We start from the raw sequence: 26401 nt of genomic DNA on the forward strand, positions 1-26401 counted from the left end.
GAGACATCTGGATCACCCTTTCCAGGGCCCATGGAGTGTCATAGACAGGGGGCTGAGGAAGAAACTTAGGGAGGGCAGAAGCGGTGGATTGTGGAACACTGTCTTCTGGCCAGGGCACGGGCATCCTTTCTGAGCCCTCACAGTTCTAATGGTCACCATAAGACCTACATACCATGGACCTTTAGCATTCTGTCAGAGGGAGCCAGAGGAGGGATCATGAGGCCCCATTCCTCCCCGTAGATACAAATAGGGAGTGAGAGCCATTTTGTTCAGTGTAGCCACTGGTAGGTAAAATGTCCATGTATATGTAGGCTGCCCTAATCAATCTCAGTGGGCACCAAAAACAAAGCGAAAGAAAAGATGTGGTGGGGCCAGGAAGGCCTCTGGTGGAAAAAATGAAAAAAAAAAAAAGTGTAGAAAGGATTTGTGTGTGTGTGTGTGTGTGTGTGTGTGTGTGTGTGTGTGTGTGTGTGTGTGTGTATTTGAGTGCTCACATGTATAGCTATGCTGTGGAAACCCTAAGTTTATGTTGGGTATCTTTCCACTCTATTGAGACAGGATCTCTTGTTAATCTGATGCTCCCTGATTCTGACTAGTCTAGTTAGCTGTTAGGAATTTTCTGTCTCTGCTTCCCAAATGCTGGGATTGCAGGTGGCTTTTTACGTGGGTTCCAGTAAAGCACTTTATGTACTGAACTATCTCCCTAGTCCCAGGATTTAATTTTTTAGAAACAAAAATAACTTTTTCATACCAATAATGAAAAGAAAAAAGCTTAGGACCGGGGATGTAGTGATAGCTTGCCAATCCTGTGCAGGCCTGACTTTAGCCCTAGCATTGCAAAAAAAAAAAAAAAAGCCAATAAATTAAAGTCAATAAGTAAACAGATAAACCTGATTCTATTTAAACTGAAAGGGGGGAGGTGTTTCAAATATTTCATCATATCCATTCTTAGTTGTATGATCACATAATTTGAAGTGCTGGATATTAATATGAACAAGCCATTGGAAGGTTTCTTTTTCTTCATTTGAGCTGTTCCCAGGCTTATAGAAAAGTTGCCAGGTGCATTACAAAAAACAGCATTTCTGAAAGCTTGAGAGTAAAGCTGACTGCTGTCTTGCTCTACTGCCTGGGTGCAAGGATAGTGTCCTAAAAGTCTGGTGGGACTCAGCAGTGAGTTAACCATGACACGTGGCTGACATCAGTCCTCAGGCCCTACTACCTAAGTGTCACTAAAGTTCTTCAGAAGGTCCTCTGTGGTAGGCCATGCATTTAGGAATGGTGTGCTGACTTCAGTGTACCTCTTTCATTCTGGGATAGCATGTCTGTCTTTGCTGGATCCTAATAACCCTGCCAATTGTGTGAGTTACAGCTGTTAGGTAGAGTCTCCGTGTAGGTTTCCGTGTGCACCTGTGGTAGGATCAGAACAAGGATTTGCTCTGTGCTCAGAGCACCTTCTAGGCAGAGTGTGATTTTGATTTGTCTTCTGAACAGTGATTGTTTGGTTTAAGTAGAGCCCAGCAGGCATCCTTCATCCCTTTGTAATTCTGTGGTCTGTAGAGAGGTCCTTAGAGCCAATGCAAGCTTCTGTCTCCCTGGCACTTGATTTTCATCCACTGTGTCAGTAGTTGGCTTCCCTGTTTTACTGTAGGCTGTAGTCTGTTAGTGATTATTTTGATGGTCAAATTGCTCAATGTGCCTAGTGGGAGCTTCAGGGTCAGCTCATGTATCTGTTTGATGTACCTTTGTCATTGTTTTAAGTGCTCTGTACAATCATGTTCCAGTCGCTTGAGTTTTCCTATACTCAGTACAACGGGAGTGTTTAGTGTTGCTGGGATGTCATTGTTCAGTGCCCAGCCAGTATGCTAGGAGATGCCACCTGGTTCTCTCTGGAACCTCTACCTTCTTATGGACGGAAGCCCCATGAGTTCAGACCCTCAGCTCCAGTGCCATCCCATTTCTCCACTTAGCCTTCAGTAAGGGCTTCCTGCCTCAGCCTCCCAAATGGGGAGTTACTGTTATGGTCACCACGCTCGCTAGCTTTACAGTTGCTTGAGTAGTATTTTCCAAATTTATGTTAGAACTGAATTTTAGCATATGTATCTTTTGTCTACAAAATGTTTGTGGTAATAACTCAGAAGGAAAAATTGTTGTCTTAATTTATATCTTTTTAGGGAACCAAATTTTTTTGTCACTCTTTTTTTTTTTAATGAACGTACAAAATAAAGTTTGATGCCTTCATCTCAGGCCTGCCCAACCCCTCAGTTATGCTTTACTTTGTCCCCTGAGCTGTCTTGTCCTGAGAATGTTCTCAGGATTCTTTTTCTCCATTCTAGTAGTTGAGACTGAATCCAGTCCCTTACTGCACACTAGGCAAGCATTCTGTGGCTGAGCTGTGTTCCCGGATATTCTCATTCTAGGACTCTCTGTGCTTCTTAGTTTCTAGCTATGATGTATTGCTTTCACTTGGGCCAGGGAGGTCTTCTTAAAGTTAGAAAGGTTTATTCCTGTTTACTTATAATATTAGAAACTTAAAGCTCTTGGTTTTTGTTTTTGTTCTTTTGTTTTTGTTTTGAGACAGGGTCTCTCAGCTGGTGGTGGTGCTGTACACCTTTAATCCTAGCACACTGGAGGCAGAGGCAGATGATAGTTCAAGGCCAGCCTAGTCGACAAAGTGTGTTTTAGGATAGTCAGGGCTCCACAGAGAAACACTGTCTTGAAAAAAACAAAAAAAACAAAAACAAAAGGGAGGTGGAGGGAAGGAAGGAGGAAGAGAGGGAAAAGAAGAAGGGGAGAGAGAGAGGAAAAGGGATGGAGATGGGGAGAAAGATACTTTCTATATAGTTCAACTGTCCTAGCTAGAACTTGCTGAGTAGACCAGGTTGACTTTGAACTTACTGAGATCTACCTGCTTCTGCCTTCTGAGTGCTGGAATGAAAAGTGTGTGTCACCACAGCCTGGCCTCTGTAAAATTCTTGAATGTTACGTTGATTGATTGATTCTGTGTCTGTGATACCTGTGGGAGCTCAGAGGGCATTGTGGGACTCCGGTTTCTCCTTCCATCACATGGGTCCCAGGCATTGAACTCAGGTCCTCAGGCTTGTGGCCAGCACCTTTACCCAGTGAGCCATCTGCCCTCTGGCTTTTGGTTTAACACTTTATTAACAAGTTTCCTTATTTATTTGAATTAATTTTGGGAGATGTGAGAGGCCTGTATCTAGAGTCATTGGTTTGTCAGTCTGGTTGTCCATGTGTTTAAGAGACTTCGTTGCTTAGGTATGTGGTCCATACCCTGCTGTAAGCATCATTACAGGAGGTTTTTTAAACTTTTTCAGTTTTTTTAAAATTTATTTTTATGTGTATAGATGTTTGCCTGTGTGTATGTCTGGTGCCCTTGGAAGCCAGATGAGGCCACCAGAGGCCCCAGGATCTGATTGTCTTGGGGAACCCAAACATTGTTCCTGTTTTTCACATTTTTTTTTTAAATCCCATTTGTGGTCTAATGAGGGATTCATAGAAGTCTTAGGATTGATTTTTCTTTTTTCCAAAAAAGTACTTGAGATTCTGACATTGTCTGTCTGACTCTGATAATACTGACTGCTTGTGCTCCCTAGACACAGGGGATCTAGATGTTTGTGTCTTAAGTTTCTTTTAGCAACATTGTCTGTCTGATAGTTAAAATTAATGATGGTTACAGACATTTGTGAGCCACCATGTGGGTGCTGGGAACTGAAAGAACTCAGTTCTCTGGAAGAGCAGGCAATGCTTTTAAATACTGAGCCACCTTGCCAGCAACCCCCCTCGGCCCTTTTCAGGATTTTTTTTTTTTTTTTTTGAGTCATGCCATATGTGAACAGAAGTTTGACTTTCCTCCCATCCTGTGTCTGCACTAAGAGAGTTTCTAGTACACTGTTGAAAGGATTGATAGTTCTAACTTTAGCAGAAAAGTTGATTTTTTCCAGTAAGTGTGGTGTTTGTAGATGTTCTTTATTAAGTTGAGGAATTTCTCCTTCACAGTGCCTTTCATATTTATGTTTTGTCCTTAAGAATTGTCTTTCAGAGGCTGGCCCTTACCATGTGCCCTTCCCCTCTGTTAGTTGTCATAACTCTGACACTAGACTTGTTGATTTTATGTCTGTCTGGCTACTACTCGGAGAGGCACAAGGAAGAGCCAGGCTTTGTTTAACTTCCTGCTGTGTCTGTACCTTCAGGTTTGCTGAGTGCCTGCCTGATTGTCCTAGTCCACCCTTGATCTCATCCCCTGTGTCCTGCAGCTTTGCTCTGTCATGTAGAATTTTTACTTTCTGGTGTGTGCTTTCCTTTTCTTTTTACACAAATAAGCTGCCATCCATATTTTTGGTGTTTTATTTTGTGTTTTCTTGATTTTACTCTACTGGCTGTGATTAGTAAAATTTGTTTGGTACATGAATGAACATTCTGGCTCTGTTCTTGAGAATAGGGGGAAGTAGTTCATCTTGGAACATAAAGTGTGGTGATAGGTAGGTTTTTACTTTAAAAAAATTTTTTTTGGGACAGGGTTTGATTACCCCTGGCCTGCCTCTGTCTCCAAGGTGCTGAGGTTAGCGTCCCTTCATCAGTCCTTATGCTCATGAGTGCATGAAGTACCGCTTCCCAGCGTCTTCTGGGGTCTGGGGATCAAGTCAGAGGGGATCATACTTAAGTGTTACCTGACAGCTCCTAATCGTGAGTGGGCTTTGAATGTTAACTCTCTGAGTGTGCCCACTGAGTGCAGCTGTCCTGTCCTGTGGGCTTTGTTGTAAGATCTAATTTCCAAACTCTTTGAACACAGCTTTGTTCTTGTTTTTTTTTTCAGTGTTTTTTGTTTGTTTGTTTTTATTTCGTTTTTTTAAAATAATTTATTTATTTTTTTCTCAAATTGTAATTCATTCACACAGGGGTTATAAACACAGAAAGGCAGGATGTGGGGAAGAGGATGACACTGGAATGTGGGTGTTCGTTTGTTTTTTAAAATCCCATTTGTGGTCTCTTGAGGGATTCATAGAAGTTTTATGATGGATTTTTCTTTCTCCTAAAAACACTTGAGATTCTTACATACATTGTCTTGTGTTTCTGACTGTGGTAATACTGACTGCTTAAGTCTTGTGATCCCTGGACACAGGGGATCTAGATGTTTGTGCCTTAAATTTCTTTTAGCAACATTGTCAGTTAAAATTAATGTGTATGTAGCCTGATTATTTATTTATTTTTAGCATTTTTTTCTTACTCTTTGCTTTCCTTCCTTCTTTAGATTTAAGTGTTTTCATCTGGTGTCATTACCTTGTTTGAGGAACTTTAGGGCTTTTGGGCTGTTCCTGGGAGTTACAGAGCTGTGTCAGGGAGTGCCGCTCTCTCTCTGTTCACAGGGCAGGAAGTGACTATTGGATAAAGGGACTTGGATGTGGATTCTGTTCTTAGGAAAATATTTGATAACTTTAGAGACAGTGAAGGTCAGTCTGGTTATCCATTATGAGACTCAGGTTTCCAGGCATCTTCTGCATTTCAGGGAACCCAAATCAGAGGCACTTAAGGTGCAAAAAAGTTCGTTGTCATGCTATACTTAATAGAACTAAAACAGTATCTTTACTTCCTGTTGATCTCACCACTTACAGGATGAAATAAACTGTAGCCACTTAAACAAAAATGTATGTACACAGAGATGCATGGAAAAAGCAGTTTCTAGTGAGCATGTCTTAAACAATTTTCATGTGTGTACACAAAGGTATTTTGTGATTATTACACCAAATCAATGGCAGTAGTTTTATCTATAGGTGGCAATATTTTGGTTGATTACTTAAAAAAAATTATTTATGTATGTGTGTATAGTGCCCGTGTATGTATTTTACCTGTTTGGAATTCAGCTGTGGTTTTTTTTTTTTTTTTTTGTTAAGTAAGAGCTGTTGTGTGTGTGTCATTCTCCTGTGCAGTGTGGGATGAAGCATCATCACAGTCACTCCTAGGATGTTTTCACTCTCACCAGATGCAAATAATGCTTTTTGCACACTTAATAATGCTTTTAGGGGCGGAGAAAGGTGCTTCACTCATTTGTCAGTATCACACAGCACGAGGTCCCCAGCACCTGTGTGAAAGCCAGGCCAGTGGTGCACGTCTGTAGCTGCAGCTCAGGGAGGCAGGCAGCAGGAGCCTGGGAGCACACTGGCCAGTCAGCCTCACCAAACCCCAGAGAGGGCTCAAAGAAGACACCCGACATTGACTCTGGTCTCCACATACGTACACACATAGGCGTAATGTTTTTAATGAGCAGAATTACTTAGCTGTACTGCAATTTATCACCTTTATCTTAACACTGAATGATGTGTTCTTTTAAGAAAACTTGCCCATCCTAATATCATAAGCATGTGTTGAGGATAAATATTGATAGCATTATTATTTATCATTTATATTTAGATCTCTAGTGTACACTAGATTGTGTGGAGGTTAGGAGAAGGCTGAAGATATATGTTAAAAATAACAAGTTACATGGTGTTTTAACTAAAAAGATCATTCTCTTCCTCTTGCACTGAAGGGTCACCAGTGTTTAGTCAGGTGAACTTACTGTGTGGGCTTGTGTTTGGATCTGTGTTCTTCCATTGGTCATTTGTCTACGCGTTTGTCTGCATGGCTATCCTGTGTTATAGTTATCTATTAGTACTTGGAATTCCATAGTGTGGATCCCCTAGCTTAATTCTTTAGATTGCTTTGATTCTTGTGGGCCCTTTGTGTTTCTCTATGAACTTTTAAGTTTGCTCACTGTGTATACAGCAGGTGGGTGGTGCTTAGGTTAGGGGCAGGTGTAGCAACAGGGAGGAGAGGCTTGCCTGGGAGGCCTCCTGCTACTTTGACTACAGTTGTGTTGAATCCTGTCTTCTCTTTATTCTTTAAGTCAAGCTTTTGGTGGACATAGTTTCTTTTGTTTTTGTTTTCTTTTTACTTCCCAGTTTTAATTACTCAGCAAGTGGTAGCTACCATATTGTAAGTGTCACCATCTCGATACACTCTGTAGTTGCTTTGGTGTTATGGTTTAGTCTTTGATGGATCTGATGGTATGTTTGGACAATATGTAAGGAGTGATTGTGATGTGGTTGGTATTCAAGTACATTTTATTTATTTACTTACCTTTAATGTTTATTTTATTTGTATGATGAGATCCCCATTCATTGTGGCTCACAGCCTTTCATAGTCAAATTAGTCTCTCCGGGGACTAGAGAGAGATGGTTAAGAACACTTGCTACCCTGTGGAGGACCTAGATGAGTTCCCAGCACACCCAAGGCAGAGCACAGCTGTTGGTAACAACAGTTCCAGGGCTTCCAGGGTCCTCTTCTAGTCTTTATAGATACCAGACATGCATGCACATGATGCACATACATACGTGCAGGCCAATACTCATACAATAAAAACAATTCATAAAAAGAATTAAGAGTCTTACTAATCAGCAGTAGTTGAGCTTGTGCTCACATTTTGTGGTATATAGATGGCTGTCTACCTGCAAGGAGAGATTTAACTAATGTCAGGTTTAAAATATCAAAACAAAGGGGCTGGAGAGATGGCTTGGCAACTAAGAGCACTGACTGCTCTTCCAGAGGTCCTGAGTTCAATTCCCAGCAACCACATGGTGGCTCACAACCATCTGTAATGGGATCCAATGCATTACTTCTGGTGTGTCTAAGGACAGCTACAGTGTACTCACATACATAAAATAAATATAAATGAGTCTTTTAAAAAAACCAAAACATACAAAAGGAGAATGTGTGTGTTCTAACAAAAGACTGTGTGTGTCATGGACGTGTACACACTTTGCTGTCATCATTATCTACTGAGTAGCACTGTCCAGCAGGACAGCTCACAGAGCATTTTATGGACAGGACTGTGAGGAGTCTAGAGGTGGCTTAAAGAGCATACGTGCAGCCTAAGTGTGAGCACTGCAGTTGTTCGTCCAGTTTGACTTCTGAGGAGGATACCGAGAGACAGCAGTGTGTCTGCATACTGTAGTTTGTTCTTCTACATGTCTCACATAGTTTTAAATTAGGCTTTCTGACCTCACAGAGGCAGCCATATGTTACCTTATGACTGGAAGGTCAGGGCTGCTGTGTGAATAGGCTAGGGGAAAATGAGTAGTCTGAAAACAAGTCACCTGGGAACTTGCAGCTAGGCACAGGCTTTGGCAGAATACTGGCATATACTGCAGTGATCCAGTTGTACTTGTAAATAGACCCGATAGCATCACACATGTGCATACCGGAAGACACAGCAGAGTTATTTTTAAATACTGAAAGTGGGCTGGGATGTGGCCCAGTATGTTGTGTTGGGCTTGCTTGCATGAGGTCCAGGCCAGACCTCAAACACCAAGGAAGAAGAAAGGAAAATCTGGGATGGAAGTGACTGTGTGTGCTTTAACAGTTTGGGGGTTTTGGGGAATTGAACCCAGGGCCTTATGGAGGCAAGCTCTCTGATTTTAAGCTAAACCCTCAGTGATAAGGAAGTTTTGGAATAGTATACAAAAATGAAAAAGAATAAACTGCTATTGTACTTAAAAATTTCAGTGAAACAATGTTAAGCAAGACTTAGAAAAGTTAATATAGTGAAATTCCAGGAAGAAATGACTAGGGAGGGCCAGTTCCTTTTAGATGATTCTGAAAGTGGGAAATTTTCAAAGTGATATATATTCTTTGTTGTTTAGTGGCACCTACTGGCAAAGAAACTTCCCTACTTATCTGCAAGCTAAAAGAAAATGGAGATGAGATGACTGGCGGTTCCAGTGTTTGTCACACAGTGTGAGGGGCAGAAAGCCCTTCACATGGTCGCCTGTGGCTGCAGTTTACTGGGATTTTCTCTATTCCAGTCTGGGAAAAGTGTTAAAAAAGTTGTGGGGGAGAAGAAGATTCTGCTGAGCCTTTTGTCACAGACTACTACGTGTACCTTAGGGCAGTTTTAAAGCTGTGCTTTTTTAAAAAACTGGAATTTTTTTTTTTAAATCTTTGGGTACATTTAATGGAGATGTAACTAGTTGATCCAACTAATGAAGCTAATGCTTCCTCTTCAGCATGGAAGATGTGTACTGCTCGGTTTATCCTCGGGATTCTGGGTGGGTTTGCTTTGTGGATGAACCCAGGACCTGTGCATGCCACCCAGACGTTCTGCCACCCGGCTCTACCAGCCTCTTTCCTTGTAGATCTGAGAAACATGGTCTGGCTAAGTTGTCCCTAATGGCTTGGAACTCACCCTGTAGTGCAAGCTGGCTTTAGACCCGGTATCTTGTTTCAGCCTCCCAACCACCTGGGATTCCAGACCCTTCCACGGGGCCCAGTGTTGAATAGTGTTTTTTAAGGCCACATCCTTGGTGTCTGTAGTTTCCTTGTGATGGTAGAAAAAGGATGTTTAAAACAAGATTGGGGTCCTTGTAGGACCTCAGCTAGCTATGTGTACCCTGTTACTGAGGCACTGGTGTATGGAGAAACAAGCTGGCTTTGAAGTCTGGTACTTCCTGATGTGAAACAGCAGACCAGTTAAATAATAATATTTCTGAGTTGTAGTTCTTGTCATTGGTAAACTCGAATTTGTGTACTTGTCAGATAGGGATGTTATAATGAATAGAGGGAATTCATACACAGTTTTAAAAAGTTTCAAAGCCTGACTATTGTGGACAGTCATTAAATGGTAACTCTTTTTGGCCAGAGCACTTGGTCGGTAAAGGTAAAGCCTGATGAATCTGGTCCCCAAACCCACATGGTAGGCAGGAGAGAACGGACTGCAGACTGCCCTCTGACTTCTGCATGTGGGCCGTGACGCCTTCACACCCATAATCTTTAAAATGGCAACTGCTGTCATTTCTGCTCTTGGTAGACTGCTAGGTAAGGCACATAGTGATGTCTCTAATGTAATTGATAATGCTTGCAGAAGATCTCAGCAGTGCATTAGATTCTGGTGGCAGGTCTGAAATCTTGTACTTTGGGTTGAGTCTGTTGTACTGTGATTAGCGGGGTTTCCTTCCTTAGGTTATGTATGCCACATAGCCACACCATTTTACCATAGCAATGTGGTTTAAGCAGAGACATAAAATTACTCAGAGAATCATAACTATTTTGCTAAAGCCTATGAATCTCTAGTAAGAACTCTTGTTATTAAAGATTCTCACATAACGATCTGATGGTAAGCAGGGGTTAGCCCAGAAGGTAGGGAGGTAAAGATACAGTTTGACTGTGTATGCACCACTCACCCTGTAGTCTAAGCTGGCTTCAGACCCGGCAACTTTATCTCAGCCTTCCAAGAACCTGGGATTACAGGCCCTTCCGTTGGGGCCTAGTGCACGAAGGAAGAGCTAAGTGCCTGTGCTACAGTCACGCGTATGTGAAGAGCCTCCAGTACTGTGTGGGCCAAGCAGACGGCCCTGCAGTGTTCTCTGAAGGCCAGTGCACTGCACACACTCGTAGAGTACTGCCTTTCAAGTGCGCAGGCTGAGTTTGCCCTCCCCTTACCTAGACAAGTGGCAATCTGGAGATACTTTGATGGTCACATTGCCATGCCACACAACAGGTAGAAGTCTGGGATGCCCTTTGTTTCCTATAATGCTCACAACAGCTGCCATAACAAGAAATTTTCTGTCCCTAAATATCAGTAGTGCCCAGGCCAATTTCCCAAGAGTCCCACTGGCTGCTTCCTGGATGATATTGTTTGCTGGTGGGTTCAGAAAAGGAGGGTCTATAAATTTTTACCCATTTGTGTGTTGTGTTCCTGACAGACAGGAGACAAGAAGTGGTTACAAGCAGGCAGGAAGTGAGGAAGGCATGTGTGTCTTCAAAGAATCCCCGTATCCCAGAAGCTTTGGGGCTTGAGGGTTTCACCTCTCAGATGGGCTGACCCCATGGTTTCACCGAACAGTTTGGATGTGTATAACCTTGACTCCACCTGAACCTTGGACCTGTGAGTGTTTAAGAAGTAATATAAAAAAATGTGTGCACGCATGTTGTGTATGCACACGTGTGTGTGTGTGTGTATGTGTGTGTGTGTAAGTGTGTGACACAGACAGTTCTCCCAAGAGAAGTCTCTGGAATCCTATGTAGAGAGGACTGAGAAAGCACTAAAGAAGTGGCTTCTGCTTGTGACTGTCAAAGCATCCCTTCCCCTTTAGTCAGAGTTGTTTGTCTGAAGTCTAGAGCCGTGGAGCTGGTGTTAGCAGAGATCACTACTGAGGGCTGCTCATGCCCACCTAGCTTGAGGGAAGCAGTAGACACTGACGAGGTCTGACTCAGAGGTCTAGTTCCTCACAGAATGTACAGTAGCCTGGTCCTTTACTGGAACATGTGATACTTAGGTGACTGTGTGCACTCATGTACATAGACAGTGCTTCTCAAACTTACTTAGACCCCGGGTCCTTTTTCTCTCAGCATCTCTCTTGCTATGTAGGATTAAATACCATTTAGAAGTGATTCACTGGGAATGTGGTCCAATGGTCAGGTGCTTTCTTGCTGAATGAGGGCCCACGTTTGAGCTGTAGAAATGGGTGGAAGTCATGAAGCCCAGCCTCATCAGCATAGCTTGAATAGTGGTCTCTGTTGTAGCTTTTCTCAAGTATCATAAGAGAAGCTGGGACATGTGTAGGAGACAGGTGTAGTCTAGCCCTCAGAGGGTTTCACTGACGTGTATACACTTAGCCTCTGTAATTTAGCATGAAGAGAATAGTTGCTGTTTCTTCACAAGAGCCTTCCTCTCAGCTGTATAAATAATGTCTTTGCTATTGTGGGACAGGTGAATTAAAAGTTCTCACTGTGATGTTGCTGTTACTGGTGTAGTCAGCAGGACTCTGGACATTCTTGCTTCTTTCTTGAGTGAAAAACATGACAATGCTTAGGTCAGAACCGCTCTTTCTAACTGCCATACTCAGGCAGTAAGGAACAAAGACACTGTCCAGATTGCAGGAGGTTTAAACGTAGACTATAATACCGGCCTTATGAGTGACAAGGACTCTGGCTCTCTTATACTTGACTTCCCATTCATTCCATGCTCTGTGCTCTCCTTGTGTGGCCTGCTTCTGTCTCCTTGCCATTCTTTTTCTTTCTTTTTTCTTTTTAAACTTTTTATTGATTCTTTATAAACTTCACATCATGCACTGCCAATCCCACTCGTCTCCCTGATCCTTCAGATCCACCCATTTCCCTTGCAGCCTCCATCCAAAAGAAATAAAAGAACCCAAACCAACTAAACAAAAAACCCATCTTGTCATGGAAGCTGCAGTGTGTCACACAGTGTAGCCTTTTGTCCATCATCTTTGCTTGGAAATGTTCATTGCAGTGAGTCACTGGTCTGGTTTAAGGCCTCTGGCTTTCTGCTACAGAATCAATACTGGAACCTCACTGGCACTCCTCAGATAACCTGTGTCATGGAGGTCCTACAGCTTTGGAGCTGCAGGGCCAGCTTCACGTGGTCCAGCAGACCATGGATGCAGTAGATCAATGCTCACTTCTCCTTCATCTTCTGCTTCAGGATTGTTCACTGTTGCCCCTGGTTTTGAACACTAGGACATACTGCTTGCCTCCCACACCCCCTTTCTCCTGTACCCTGTCATTGGTCTTGACATTCTAGGACTTTTAAGATTATTGAGGAAGAATTTCCTTGTATAGCCATTCTGCTCTGCCCAGGTCACTGAGGTTGTAAACATGTGCAAAGGAAACCTTGGAAAGTAGTGTCCTCAGAGGGGAAAGAGAGTATCTTTGACCAGAGATTCAGTACCAGGCACAGCACTGGTGATCTTACACACCCTGTGGTCCTCTGATGAGTGATTTCATTTGCCTAAGGTCACACACTGAGTGACCAAGTCAAGATTCCAGCGTCTTGTTTTGGATCACCTATTGTGTGCCATTGACATAGACAGCAGTGACTCATACTCAGGGCTTACTCCTATCAGTTGTTGGGGATTCTCCATTGCTCTGTGGGGAAGTACTTCTGGGTTAGGGCCAACATTTTAGGACCCAAGGATAAAGGAAAAGTAGGGGGCAGTTTGAGAAAGTTTATCCCTGAAGATGTAAACAGGGATCCCCTTGGACCTTCCAAAAACACTGCACAGCAGATGTTGGAGTTCAAGTTTAGTGTTCCAATCTTAAAGAGTTTTAGGTTTGGGATGGAACCTTAGAGCACCCTGACCACAAGTGAGCTGTCTGTCACTCCTTTCCGAGCACAACTCACCCACTTCCCCTTCTCATTAAGTCTTCACTTAGCTGTTTGTAGAGGCTTCAAAAGGGAAAACCCAGTCATGTATAATCTCCAGTTAATGGGCATCTGTTGAGCCACTAGGTCACCAAAGGGATGATTACACAGAACTTCTTCATGTAGTAAACACAAAAATGGAAAGAAAACATGTTCCAAAGGCAAGCCAGATTGTTAGTGACTAACAGCATCCTGAGACAGTCTTCCACTCTTACTGGGAGAGATGACAAGGCCATTCCCCAGAACAGCTATGGAGGAAGGGGGAAGGAGGAGGGCCTTTGGAGGCCTTGTCACTTTTAATTGCTGGTGGGTGGGATGCATTACTGAGCAGCAAGCATTCTAGGAGACATTGTATGCAACCATTGGGAACTTGTGAGTCTCTGAGCTTTCTGCCACAAGCCATAGAACAGCAGTGATGCTGAAGGCTACCCTACAAGTTAGCAGCTCTTCCGTCACGCCCAGGCTCTGCAAGTGACGACTATGCTTACTGTTGATTTATGAAAGCCAAGTATAGCTTCCTGACCCAGCATGGCGTGTGTGAGCAACAAGGCAGAGTTCTTGGGTTTGCATCCCTACATACACTCTAGTTTGGGATCTCAAAGTTTATGTCTTGTAGTCATTTAGGTTTTGCAGAACTTGGCATAATTCAAATAACCTGTTTTTCCCCCTTTAGAACACTTCAGTTATGGAAGATCAAAATGAAGATGAGTCCCCAAAGAAAAGTGCTCTTTGGCAGGTAGGCATGATAAGCTAGCAGATGACTGTAGATAAAGCTCTGCCTTCCCTGTGTCCTCACTGAGAGCAGAGCCCACCTGTTTTGGGTAGGGTTGCCAGATTCAGAAGCCACCCTGCTTGCCCACCATTTCCTCTGGGAAGTGTCCTTACTGCTAGTAAAGAAGTTGGGAGTTTTCTGGAAGGGCACTATCCTAAAATACCAACTCTGACCCAAGATAGATAGTGTAGAAATCCTCCATCCTGGGGATGGTGGAGGCTTAGCTTAGAGCCAAGTGCAGACCTTATGCCAGTCCTGCAGCAAGTACAGACAGCCGCTTTTCTCCTTTGCGTCCCACTCCCCCTGCCCTGCTCTTCCTGAGAGGTCCTGTCCCCTGTCACCTCAGTCTCCTTTTCCTGGCTCTCTTACTTGTCTGTCCACCCTCCCAGGCTTTGTGGTGGAGGTTTGGGGACACACGGACCTTCATGGTTTAGTGTTTTCATTAAGCATGCTGGGAAGCAGTTTTCTTCTTTGTGAGGGCACGAGTAAAGCCACAGCATCCATAGAATAAAGGAAAAAAGTGACCTGGGCTCATTTGAAAACTATAGTTAGTTAGCTAGAATACTGGGCACCCAACAAGTATAAGATGTTATGGACCAAGGTCAAATAATGGCAGCAGGGCTGTGGGGTTTCTCTGGGCCACCAGGGGCTGGGATAGCAGCTGGAAATGTGCTCCTAAGCACGCATGTGCCTTTTTGAACATCATGTGTAAAAGGAACATACTCGGCCTTTTTCCACATCCCTCGCCATCCTGCTCTTCACTGTGACCCTTTAGCCTGCAGTGACTCCCTGCTCCTTAGCATCCAGGCTCCTCCATCTGTCCATCTCCTTGTTGGTTACTCAGTGGGAAACTAGATGGTGAATGAAGTGATAACCTTTTGTCTGTCAAAGTGAGAAAGTGGATGTGAAAATACTGTGATCTAGGAGGCAGTGCACAGATGCAGGCTAGGCTATTGCCATCATTCTGTTTAACCTGTTGTGAAAGCAGCCATTCTGGAAAATTGTCAGCAGATGTTGAATAAAGGAGGAATGAGCACATGTAGTCTGCAAGACTTAACAGTTGGCATTTCAGTGTGCAGCCTGATTTTGTCCTGGTGATTGTGTTCACAACACCAGAAAACCCTGCATCTCAACCTTGGTCTTTCCCATCATTTTCAAAGCTGCCAGTGGTTAATCCAGCCTCACTGTGTTTAAAGCTGGACCGTAACGGCCACACTGCAGTACTTCTCAGCAAAAAGATGTGTTGTGAGCTGCATTACCAATTGCTTGTAATTATTAGGCAGTTTCTTCTATTTTCCTTTTACAATATTGTGATGCTGTTTTGCTTAAAACAACATTGACATGCTTATCCTTTTATATTTGATATCTTATATAAGCTATCCTTATATGTCTCCTTTTATATTTGCTGGTGATATTTATCACAGCAAAGAATTTTTAATTTTGTCTCAAGTTCTGTTGAGGCAAGTAGATGGGAGTCTTTCAAAACCGGAACTTTTAGAATGCCTGTTCAATGCTGCCCTCTGGTGGTCACAGATGCCAATGGACTTATCCCTCACTCTGGGAATTGGGGGTGGCGTGGAGAATTGGAAATAGATGGTTAATGTAAATTAAGTGGAAGATGAGTGCTTTCTGACCTTGCCTGTAAGTGTACACATAAAACCACACTTGAGATATGAAGTGAAAAGATTTTTGTCAAGGAAGGTCAGAGGTTTCCTTTGAACTTTACAGAGGTTCTTTTTTTTTTCTTTTGAGTTTAGTCTAGTTTAATATGAGAACATCCTATTAACAAGAGCTCTTCATTGCACGTAAGATGTTGGACACAAGTTTCTAATGGAATTAATGGACATTTGTAATTCACCTCTTTGGGTCTGTCTTTCTGTTAGGGTATGCAAGTAGGCCATCAAAGGACAGATGGCCTGGCAGGGTACACCAAAACACCGATGAGGCCAGGTGGTGGTGACACACACCTTTAATTCCAGCACTCAGGAGGCAGAGGCAGGAGGATCTCTGACCACCATTGTCTACAGAGTAAGCTCCAGGACGGTCAGGGCCTCTCAGAGACACCCTGTTTCAAAAACTAAACCAAACCAAAGACCTGATGTTGTTTTTAAATAGCGTTATAGTGGTTGTGGCTTTGAGTCTAGGGATGCAGACTGTTACTGTTTTGGTGATGGGGAGGGTACGTAGGGTCTCACGGATGTGAGCGTGCAGATGTGTCTGGACACTGTCTCCTATTGTTCTCAGCCTTATTACCTGAGGTAGGCTCTCTTGCAGTCTTAGTTCTTTTGGCCACCCAGCTAGCCCCTGGACTCTTGTCTCCTGCTTGTTTACACACTCCCATGCTAGGGTTACATCATGGGCAACTATGTCTGGGCGTTTCTGATTTTGGTTTTGTTTTTTTCGGGGTGTGTGTTTGTTGTTGGTTTTGTTTTTGTTTTTGTTTTTTTGTTTTTTGTTTTTTGTTTTTTGACAGGGTTTCTTTGTGTAATGGTCCCAGCTGTCCTGGAACTCTGTTTGTAGACCAGGCTAGCCTCAAACTCAAAGAGATCCGCCTGTCTATGCCTCCCAAGTGCTGGAATTAAAGATGTGCAACACTATGCCTGGCCCATGTCTGGATTTTTATGTGGGTTCTGGGGATTTGAACTCAGGTCGTCATGCTTGCAGATCCAGCACTCTTACCTGCTGCGCATCTTCCCAGACTTTAGATTGTTGGGTGCTGGCATCCGACCAGGTGGTGGTGACACACACCTTTAATTCCAGCACTCAGGAGGCAGAGGCAGAGGCAGGTGGATGCTTGCTCAGCATGCTCAGGTGTGAGCACCATTAGTGTTGTTGTACATTAGCCCAGCCCTGCTCTGTGTGATTGCCAATGGTCAGCTGTAGTCTAAAAATGCTAAATGAAAAATTTCAGAAGTGCACGTTGGGAGGACATATGTACAGGAAGGACAGAGGAAGTAGTGTCTGTGGCTTTTTCTTTTCTCTTTTTCTAGGGGAGGGGTGCTGCAATTGAACCCTCCCCAGGATTATACCTAGAGTCCTATGGTTTCAATTAAAACTTTTAATTAGTTAATGAGTTAATTAATTAATATGCACACATTTTATAGTGCAAGTATGGAGGCCACAGGACAATTTGCTCGAGTCAGGGATCTCTTTGCACTTGTGGGTTCCTGGAGTCAAATTCAGGCTAAGCTGTCTCGTCTGCCGTCAAGTTAGATGGTGCTGCAGTGCAGGGGAAGGTAGACGGAGCTGACTGATGAGAAACGACCATGCTGGTCATACAGACCGGCCAGATGAACGCCTTTCCAGGGATTGGGTTATTTTCTAAGAAATAGGGCAGAAGAAGGGGTGGAAAACCTAAGCTGTTTGGCCAGCATTTATTAGCCATCAGAACTAATGTGGAAGGGTCAAAACTATTAGGAGAAAATGAAGCTTTATAGATTGATTTACTTTTAGGCCTCTCTTCTATTAAGATAAATGGGGTTCTCAGTGTAATCCCCTGAAATGCAGTTTGGTCTAGCAGACTCAGCAGCACTTAGGAACTTAAAATACAGATTCTGAGGCTGTCATCCAGACAGACAGACTCACACACAATCTGTGTTAACTCAGCTACTCCAATGCATGGTCGGGTGTGAGCACCATTAGTGTTGTACATTAGCCCAGCCCTGCTCTGTGTGATTGCCAATGGTCAGCTGTAGTCTAAAAATGCTAAGTGAAAAATTTCAGAAGTGCAGGTTGGGAGGACGTACATACATATTATAGGATGTTTTTAAGTATTCTATTATTGTCAATAATTTTTGCTATGCATAATTTATAAGCTCTGCTTTATCATATATGTGTATATGTATAATCTATGTATATATGTATAGGCAGAAACATGTACTGTTTGTGTCCATGGTTTCAGGCATCTGAGGTCTTGGAAATATCTTGAGACTATAAGAGAGACATTAACTTTTAATTTTGAGGAAGTAGAGACAGACTACTCCCAGCCAACTAGATGCTGGCTTATCACGTTGGGCAGTCAGTGCCTCTAAGATGATCATCTCCAGATGAGGTGTCTAATGTCTAGTGGTGCAGTGGCGGTGCAGTACGCAAAGGAGAAAGGTCAGCTAAGGCACAGTCAGCGCTAGAAACAGCTGCAACTTCGGTAATTACTGGGCTGCTTAGTTTGAGGCTATGAGCCCTCAGTACTTTTTATGTGTGTAATAAATGAGTGAACAAAGAACTTAATTTGGCCTAGGTTAAAATTGGTATTTTAAGGATAAAGGACAAAAGGTATTTCTAATGAAATTGATTAAATGCCTTTTTAGCTAATTATTGTTTCTTTGTTTTTCCAAAACAGATAAGTAATGGAACGTCATCTGTGATTGTCTCCAGAAAGAGGCCATCAGAGGGCAACTACCAGAAAGAGAAGGACTTGTGCATTAAGTACTTTGACCAGTGGTCTGAATCAGATCAGGTGGAGTTTGTGGAGCATCTTATCTCACGGATGTGTCATTATCAGCATGGACATATTAACTCTTACCTGAAGCCCATGTTGCAGCGGGACTTTATTACCGCTTTACCAGGTAGGTAACTGCATTTCTCCTCACAGTTGCTGGGCAGTGCAAGATGACTAGTCCTCGAACCTGGTAGCACTGAGTGGGGTCTGTGAAGTGAATGGCAGAATGAGCTGTTGTTTCTGGACAGCCACTGTATTTGTAGTTAGATTTTAATCCTCAAGTGCCATATAGTAAAATGCAGTAGATGAATTTCTAGGAAACGCAGGCCACTTCTATGATTGGTCTTGCTGCATGTTAGTCAGTGCTAGTTGCTTATCTGTTTTTAAAGGTACACTATTTAATTTTGTTATCTAGACAATCTGTACTTGACATGTAATTTTAAAAATGAATGGAGCTAGGCATGACAACTCATGCCTGTTCTCTCAAAACTCGTTAGGCTAAAATGGGATTATTTTGAGGCCAACCAGGGAGAGACATACAAAATATGCACACAGACATACACACACACATGTCTACTTTACCGTAAGTCTGAATCTTAGCAAGCCTTAAAGAGTTGAGATTGTTCCCTTGTCTGAAGTGATACTTAGGCAATGGCCAAGAAACCAAGGAAACTGGTAGTGTGTCTTTGTCAGTGTTTTTCTTTTTCTCCTTCTTTTGTTTCAGTTTACCTATTTTATGTGTATGAGTATTGTCTGTATGATGTATATCTGCGTGCCATGTGGTTACCTTGTGCCCATGGAGGTCGCAAGAGTGTAGGATACTCTGGAGCTGGAGTTAGAGATGGCTATGAGCCACACCACTGTGTGGCTGCTGGGACTCAGCCTGGGTCCTTTGCAAGAGCAGCAAGTGTTCTTAACCTCTGGGTCCTCTCTGCAGCCTGTTAACATTTGTTGATACCTGCTTCTCTGTCTCCTCCTTAGTGAAGTCCTGCCATCGTCTCTCATGCATGTGCGCTCATGGGTACGGTTTTCTGGTTAAGTTTTGTTTGTATTTACGACAGTTTTAGTCCTGAGCAAATAAGACACAAAGGTGACTTTTTTATATGTCCCTCTGACCTCAGTTTTGATCAAAGGGTTATCAAGGTCACCGAGAACAATTTAGAGATTGCCAAGGACTTGTTCAAAAGTGTTTTCAAGTCTGACCGAGAACTCTGACATTTATATACAGATAAGAAGATGGGGATATTTAAAATGTCTCCCTCACCCCACCTCACCCAAAAAAGGCACAGAGAACTCTTGTGTCTCTACCTGTGCCCATGGCACCCACAGCACAGCATCAGTACTGTCATCGTCCTGCTGCATTTGTGTTCCTGGGTGAGCCTACTGATGAACCATCATCCCTTAAACCCATGTTAGACATTTTAATTCCCTGTTGGGGTACATCATGGTGGGGCTGGTGACATGCAAACGTGTACCCATCGCTCGCACGGAAGATACTTACTTCACTCTACTTTGGGTTTTAACAACTTTTCTCTCTCACTTTGAAGTGTTTCGTTTTCAGTTTGGTTGGTAAGATGTAGAGCTCTGACTTCTGAAGAGGAGCTGCTTCTCCTTTGACAGTCAGTGCAGCCCTTACTGCCACCGTGCCAGCACAGGTGGGAACCGCCCGGGGTGGGTCAGCGCTACTTCAGCAGCCCTGCCTCAGCAGCAGCAGGTTTTCAGCTGCTGGCACTTCCTCATCCTACAGCTGACAGTCCTCCATTAAGGCAAGTCAGAGCTGAAGCAGAAACCAGAGGACCACTGCCTACTGGCCTGTTGTCCTGGCATGTTCAGTTTGCTTTCTTTCATAACTAGCCTTTGTCAAGTTGATAAAAACCTAATGAGGACAGTGACTCAGTTCACTTGTAGTTATGGAGGATGAGAAGAGGGCCTTTCATTGTGAGAGAGAAAGGTATAGGGGAATGGATTCTTGTGCACACCTCCTCTGTACGCTACTGGAACTTGAGAGCCCTGGCATTGTGCTGCACCCGGAAAGGTCAGGAAAGTCTTTCAAGTTGCTGATTGGACTGTTTCTCATCAGTGGCTACTGAGGAATGAGGCCAAGCCTCTATTCTCTCAAGCAAATCTGTTTATTGTTTGTTTCTCTGGTTTTGGTTTTATTTTCTTCTTTCTAATTTGCTTTCCAAATGGTTTAGATGTGGGCATTTGCCTCATATGTTTACAGAATAGCCACAAGGTGGCACTGTTGAAGTTCCCTTGATAGTTTCCAGCAGCCCCTTCTGGGGTGTGCACAGCTTTGGAGAAGAGGCAGAACAGATGAACATGTGTTATGTATATAAATATGGTTAGTATAATTGCATACAATTCAGTTTTCATTACAGCGAATTTTAAGGCATTGTCCATATCTCTGTTAACGTGGAATTTTGTGGTATTGAATGTTATATGAAATGAATGGACTGTTGGCTGGGACATGGAAATATTTCTGTTAAAATGCTATTTGTTTTAACAGGATTTGATCTGAACATATATACATATGTCAGTATATTTCATACACGAGAATCTAATAGCCAGGGACAAGCTGGCCCAGCTGATTGTGTTTGTGACTAGTAGACTTGGATTGAACCTGGCGTTAGTTCTTCTCTCCCAGACCTATGCTGGTAGAGCATTATGGGGAAGAGAAGTCTGTATGCACTTACATAGGTTTAATAAGATGGAGAAAACGTAGTCATTCTGCTAGTTCAGTGTCCAGTCATTCAGTAAGTATCTGGAGTTTGGACTTTTACTGTTAAGACTGACAATCATTTTAAACTTTTGCTTGTGAAAAACATTAGTTCTAAAAAACTGTCTATAGTCTTAGCTTTTTAAAAATGCTTACTGTGAGCATTGTACCTGTCAGTATAAGAAAAGTGGAAAATGTTTGTGGTCTCTGGCTCCTTTTGGTTCAGTGGAAAAAGTGATAATTATGATACGCTTTTCTAAAAATCATGGTAAATGTTTAGTCTGCAATGTCAATTTCTGCAGGCTAAGTTTGTGGTTTGTAAGAACTGTTGTTAAAGGGAAAATTTATACCATTTAAAATAGAGGCAGATTGTACTTCAAAAAAGATGATAAGTCTTGCTGATCAGTTTGGTGAGATATCTGTGCGATTAAAAATGTTGAAATGCTTAGCTTCCTGCCCATGGTTTATTCATTTGTCTAGCCCCCAAGTAAGGACAGAAAACCGTCACAGACTGTAAATACCGTAGAGTAGATCAAAGGATGAGCCGAGACTTCAGGTTGGGTACAGGGCCAAAGACCCAGCATCATGAGTGGAAAGTGTGGGCACTGGAACTAGATAGCCCCAAGGTTTCAGTCCCAGACTCCGCACACAGTTGCCCATCCTCATCTATGTAGGCACAGTGTGGGGTGGGGGAGGATTAAAGACTGTGTGTCTGAAGTGTGCCTACCACCTAGTGGGTGTGGTGCAGAAGCGTTCTCACTTTGTCATTTGGTTTTCTGGATGGTGTAATGGGAAGCCTTGGGTTTGTGACCTACGCTTATTTTCACTTCCTTTTTAGCCCTTAGACTCACACATAACCAGGAAAGGCTTTGGCACTGGTTGTAGGTGGTTGTTTTATTTTAAAAAGGTTTTTAACTTAAGATTTTATAACCAAAGCTGTGACTTGTGAAGCAAGGAGCAGCAGAGGTAGGGGTTGGGGGTTTCTTTACAGCTGCTCTTCGAAGGTCTCTAAACTACTGGAAGTTACTGTGTGATCTGAACAGCTGTGTGAAGCTGGCCTCACCAAGGGCATTGAGCTGACATCACACATTTTAGGTTCATTTTGATATGGTAGTTTTTACACATTGAACTTTGAAATTGGTGCCTTTTAATTGTTTGAGTTTATTGCTGACATTTTTCTGAATTCTCATGAGGCGCCTTCAGTTAGCACCAGCACCACTGTCAGAAATGTGTGTGTACTATCGGGCTGTACTCTGCTGAGGTAGTGGTGTGTCCTCGTGTTGCCTTAGGAGGGGGAGGGGCTGCTCCGTCAGCATGATAGAGTAATAAGAGCCAGACACGCTGCTGAGGAAAATACTTAGTGTAACACCTCAAAGCCCTTCAGGCCTGGCCAGCACCTTGCGTTCATTCGTTCCATAACCTTTTTCTCCTCAGTGGACTTGAAACCAGAAAGTTGCAGGATTCGTGTGGCTCTTCAGTATGACTACTGAAGCATCTTGTATTCAGTGGATCAAAGTGCCCAACATAGAACATTTGATTCTTCTCAAAGCATTTTGGGAATACGGGGCTCATGCTAATAGAATGGAAGTTAGCTGGTTTTGCTAGCAGAGATGGGCATTGTTTTTGTTGTGGATGAAAACTTTGATAGCTTCTTCAACATTCATATCAGCTAAGGAGATTGGAGGGGAGGGGAGAAGATTAAGGGCATTTATTGAATATCTGTTATGTATCTGGCTCTTTAAATCTCTTAGTAGCTTTTCCAGTGGACTTGTGAGGTTCCTTCCCTGTAAAAAGTGGCTATTTAGAACACTTACCTTGGGGAGTTACTTTGTGGTTTATATGAGATAACTTCTTTCAGCACTTAATGTTGTTCCTATGTTATGAACTAATGATATTTTAAAAAGGATAATAGATTTGCTTATGGCCACTCACATAGCAGTTGACTGAAACAAAATGTAAGCCAGGTTATCTGGTTTGACAGCCATTGCATTTCCATAAGACTAAATCTTGCTGCCTCCTGTAAGGACAACGGGAGTTTAAAGTCGTGACCAAAGGAAACGAGTGTAACCTTAGGTGTCACTAGGGCATTGTTTAAATGAGCTCATGGCATTTGAAAGAGGAAATATGTAAGGGATTTGCTTATGCAAAAATTTATTAGTGGCTTAGTTGTATAAGCAATCAGTGAGGAGGGAAGACCCAAGACTACTAGGGTGCCCTTGCTATAAACCAGTAGTCCCCCATTTGTCAGAATTAGGTGACATTTCTAAGAGGTGGATTCCTAGGCTGCCACCTCCAGAGGCTGATTGAGTAGAAAGTGTGAGGGATCTGTTCTGTTGCTGTGCTTTTGAAAGTCAGTGTCCCTAGTTGATACCCATCCAGTCCACGGTTTAGTATCTCATGGCTGCAGGCTCAGGCTTGTCAGTAGAGTGGAAGTTTGGATGCTGTTCTCTTGGTTCTTCACAGGTCATGGGAACACTGCCACAGAGACCTGGAAAGGCAGCTGTCTTTCTAATGCATGTTGCCTTGCTGTTTGTTTCATCTTTCCAAGAGTAGAGGATTTGAAAGGGGAATTGGATGGAGCATGTTGATAACCAATTAGGAGGATCCCGTTAGTGGGGAAGTCATGGGAGTCATGCAAAGTCACTGTTAATATCCTATGTGGGAGGAAGTCCAGTGAGCCCCCAGCTTTAGAGAAATCCAAGAACTAAGAATGCTACCCTGTGGCTAGAGAAATGTGATTAAGCATGATTTTAATGTGATTACAGTTGGGATAAGTATAGACTCGGCTTATGGCAACTGAGAGATTCTGTAATTTGAATCCATAGTTGTCGCTGTGGCGTGGAGAGAGAGGCCAACCTGTGTGACTACACATAGAAGATGTAGGAGAGAGGCACATGAATATGTGGCTCACAGAAGGTGTCTGCATTTTGGAGAATGGTATCAAGAACACAGAGTTGGACATTATGTCAGATTGTCCAGATAAGGAGAGTTGAAAACAAAGTATCCAGCCATCTGGAGGGGAGTTACAAGGAATGTAGGGATAATGTGCTGGAAGCAGATGGCAGGATGGTCTGTTTCCACTCTGGTTTTACCTGTTCCTTTCTGTCTCTTAAACAATAAGGGAAAGAAAAAGTGTGGCCCAGAAAGAGCCTGGGACTAACGTTGAGAACTGAAGTTCTGGGAGGTGACTTAGTGTTGAAGTGAGCAGTTGGGCTCGTAGTCCCGCCTGATGGTGTCCAGAGGAGCCTGTCGGACAAGTCTCCAGGTTTGAAGAACTGGGGAGGTGTTTGTAGGATGCAGCTGTTACATTGGATATTACTCTTCAGCTCATCTTAGTTCAAAAGGTTAATTAGCACCTGAAAGATTAGGAAGGGTGGATAATCTTCAAAAGGCGAATGCAGGGTATGAAGATCTCTTGGATAAGGGTTTTAGAGCTGGCAGTTAATTTATTTATGTGTGTTTTGTAATTTTTCTCCAATGAGCATGGATCGTATATATTAAGAAGGGACCCAAAGCAACTGGTGCCAACTTGCAAATGAAAGGTTGCAAAGCTAGTAAGTACCAGTAAGAGGGAGAGGGAGTGAGCCAGACTGAATTGTCAGAAAAAGTCAGAAGAATGATCTAAAGATGGCAGTGTCTTCATGGGAGCATCTCCAGATGTCCCTGTTGACTGAAGTGACAGGTTTGGGCTGTCCTATTTAGATGTCATATAGAGCTGGTAGCTGAGTTTTGGGACCCTGGAGTATTACAGATTCATCAGGAATAGCCTGCAGGGGAGAGCTGCTGTCTTGGGTGCTGTCCTTGGTTCTGACCCATTTCCCATGCTTGTACTCAGCTGTGGGTAAAGATAGTCTGCTCCTTATGTAGGTCCACCGAGGAATACCCCTTTCTGGATTCTAAAAACTAGAATTCTAGAGATTGCAGTGGCTAGGTCACATGGAAAATTTGAAGCTGAATTATAGGAGAGATAAGCTTCTGACCCTGTCCCACCGGTGGTCAAATACAGAATTAAAGGGAATTGTTTTAGTAGCAACTGGGGAGAAGGACATAGACTTTATTTTAACTTGCAACCATCTCAGGAGTCTACTGTGATGTGGCCATTAGGGGAAGGAATTCAAGTAAACAGGATAGCATTGGTGCCACATAGCCTCAGGGTGGAGCTTGGGTCTTAGATCTAGTCCAGGATCAAATTAGTAAATGAAAGTCTTGGAAACTGTCATCAGCAGTGTGACCATGTCATTCTGAGACAATAATGCAATCTCTATTTGTAAAGCATGCCTGCTTCCCCCCTTCCTCCAACTAAAATGTCAGGCATGGGTGCCCGCCACATGTGGGTGGGGAAGACTTCCTTATGTGTCATTTTGTGTTGACACTCTCACAGCCAGCGATTCTTGTCCATACCCTGCAGAGAAGGAAATGGAGGCAGCAGCTACTGCTGACTGAGACAGGGTTGTGTCCGTGTTTGGTTTGTGTGGTAGAACCAGCAGTGCACAGTTAACTTGGGACATGGAATTTGAATGTTCTGCAGCTACAGAAGCCACACCTACAAGTCCAAGAAGGAATGTACTAGATGGTGACCTTGCTGCCCATGGTGACCTCCGTGGCAAAGCTCAGACAGAGCTGCCTCTTGAGTGAATTTCTTTGCAAGTCCCTTGCAGTTTTCTCTTGCATATATCTGCTGTGAGTGTGAGTGTGTGTGTTCTCTGTCAGAGGGAGATGAGAAGATTGATTTTTTTAGATTTACTTATTTTATTTATACGAGCACACTATCGGTGTCTTCAGACACACCAGAAGAGGGCTTCGGATTCTATTACATACAGATAGTTGTGAGCCACCATGTAGTTCCTGGGAGTTGAACTCAGGACCTCTGGAAGAGTAGTCAGTGCTCTTAACCACTGAGCCATCTCTGTAGCCCAATGTGAACACTTTTAATTCTTTACATGCCTTAAAAAAATGTGTCAGTCTTCCTTTTGGTCCCCGTGGCTATCAAGAGTTCATGGTGGAGTGGTTTATTGCTTGTGTTCATGAGTATGGGCAACAAGCACAGGTTTTGAAGCAAGAAGTCTTGAGTTCCTATCCTGGCTTCACTACAGAGCACAGCCCAAGAGCTTTCCCTCTTGTGCCTTGGCTGTAACTTTGGAGAACCATTGGCCTGTGAAGGTTTGGCAGAAAAATGGGGAGAGAGTTCTGAAAATGCCAAAGACAGAGCTGTCCCAGGGCAGCTCTCATGGCTGGACCAGCTGCTGTGGGCTGCACCTG

General features: G+C 43.2%; 1 protein-coding gene across 4 annotated transcripts in view; it reads left to right on the top strand.

Moving 5' to 3' along the window:
* Positions 1-26401, top strand: part of Fbxw11 (F-box and WD repeat domain containing 11) — a 98264-nt gene that overhangs the window by 47568 nt on the left and 24295 nt on the right. For 2 of the 4 annotated variants that reach the window (XM_028756492.1, XM_028756493.1), the window contains 2 exons: positions 13887-13949; positions 18325-18550. In XM_028756492.1, the coding sequence (XP_028612325.1) occupies positions 13887-13949; positions 18325-18550 (289 nt within the window). The remainder of the gene's footprint in view (positions 1-13886; positions 13950-18324; positions 18551-26401) is intronic. The other 2 variants (XM_028756494.1, XM_028756495.1) reach the window with 1 other exon arrangement.

Source organism: Grammomys surdaster, unplaced genomic scaffold (assembly GCF_004785775.1).
Source record: "Grammomys surdaster isolate TR1022 unplaced genomic scaffold, NIH_TR_1.0 126121, whole genome shotgun sequence".
Lineage (NCBI taxonomy): Eukaryota > Metazoa > Chordata > Mammalia > Rodentia > Muridae > Grammomys > Grammomys surdaster.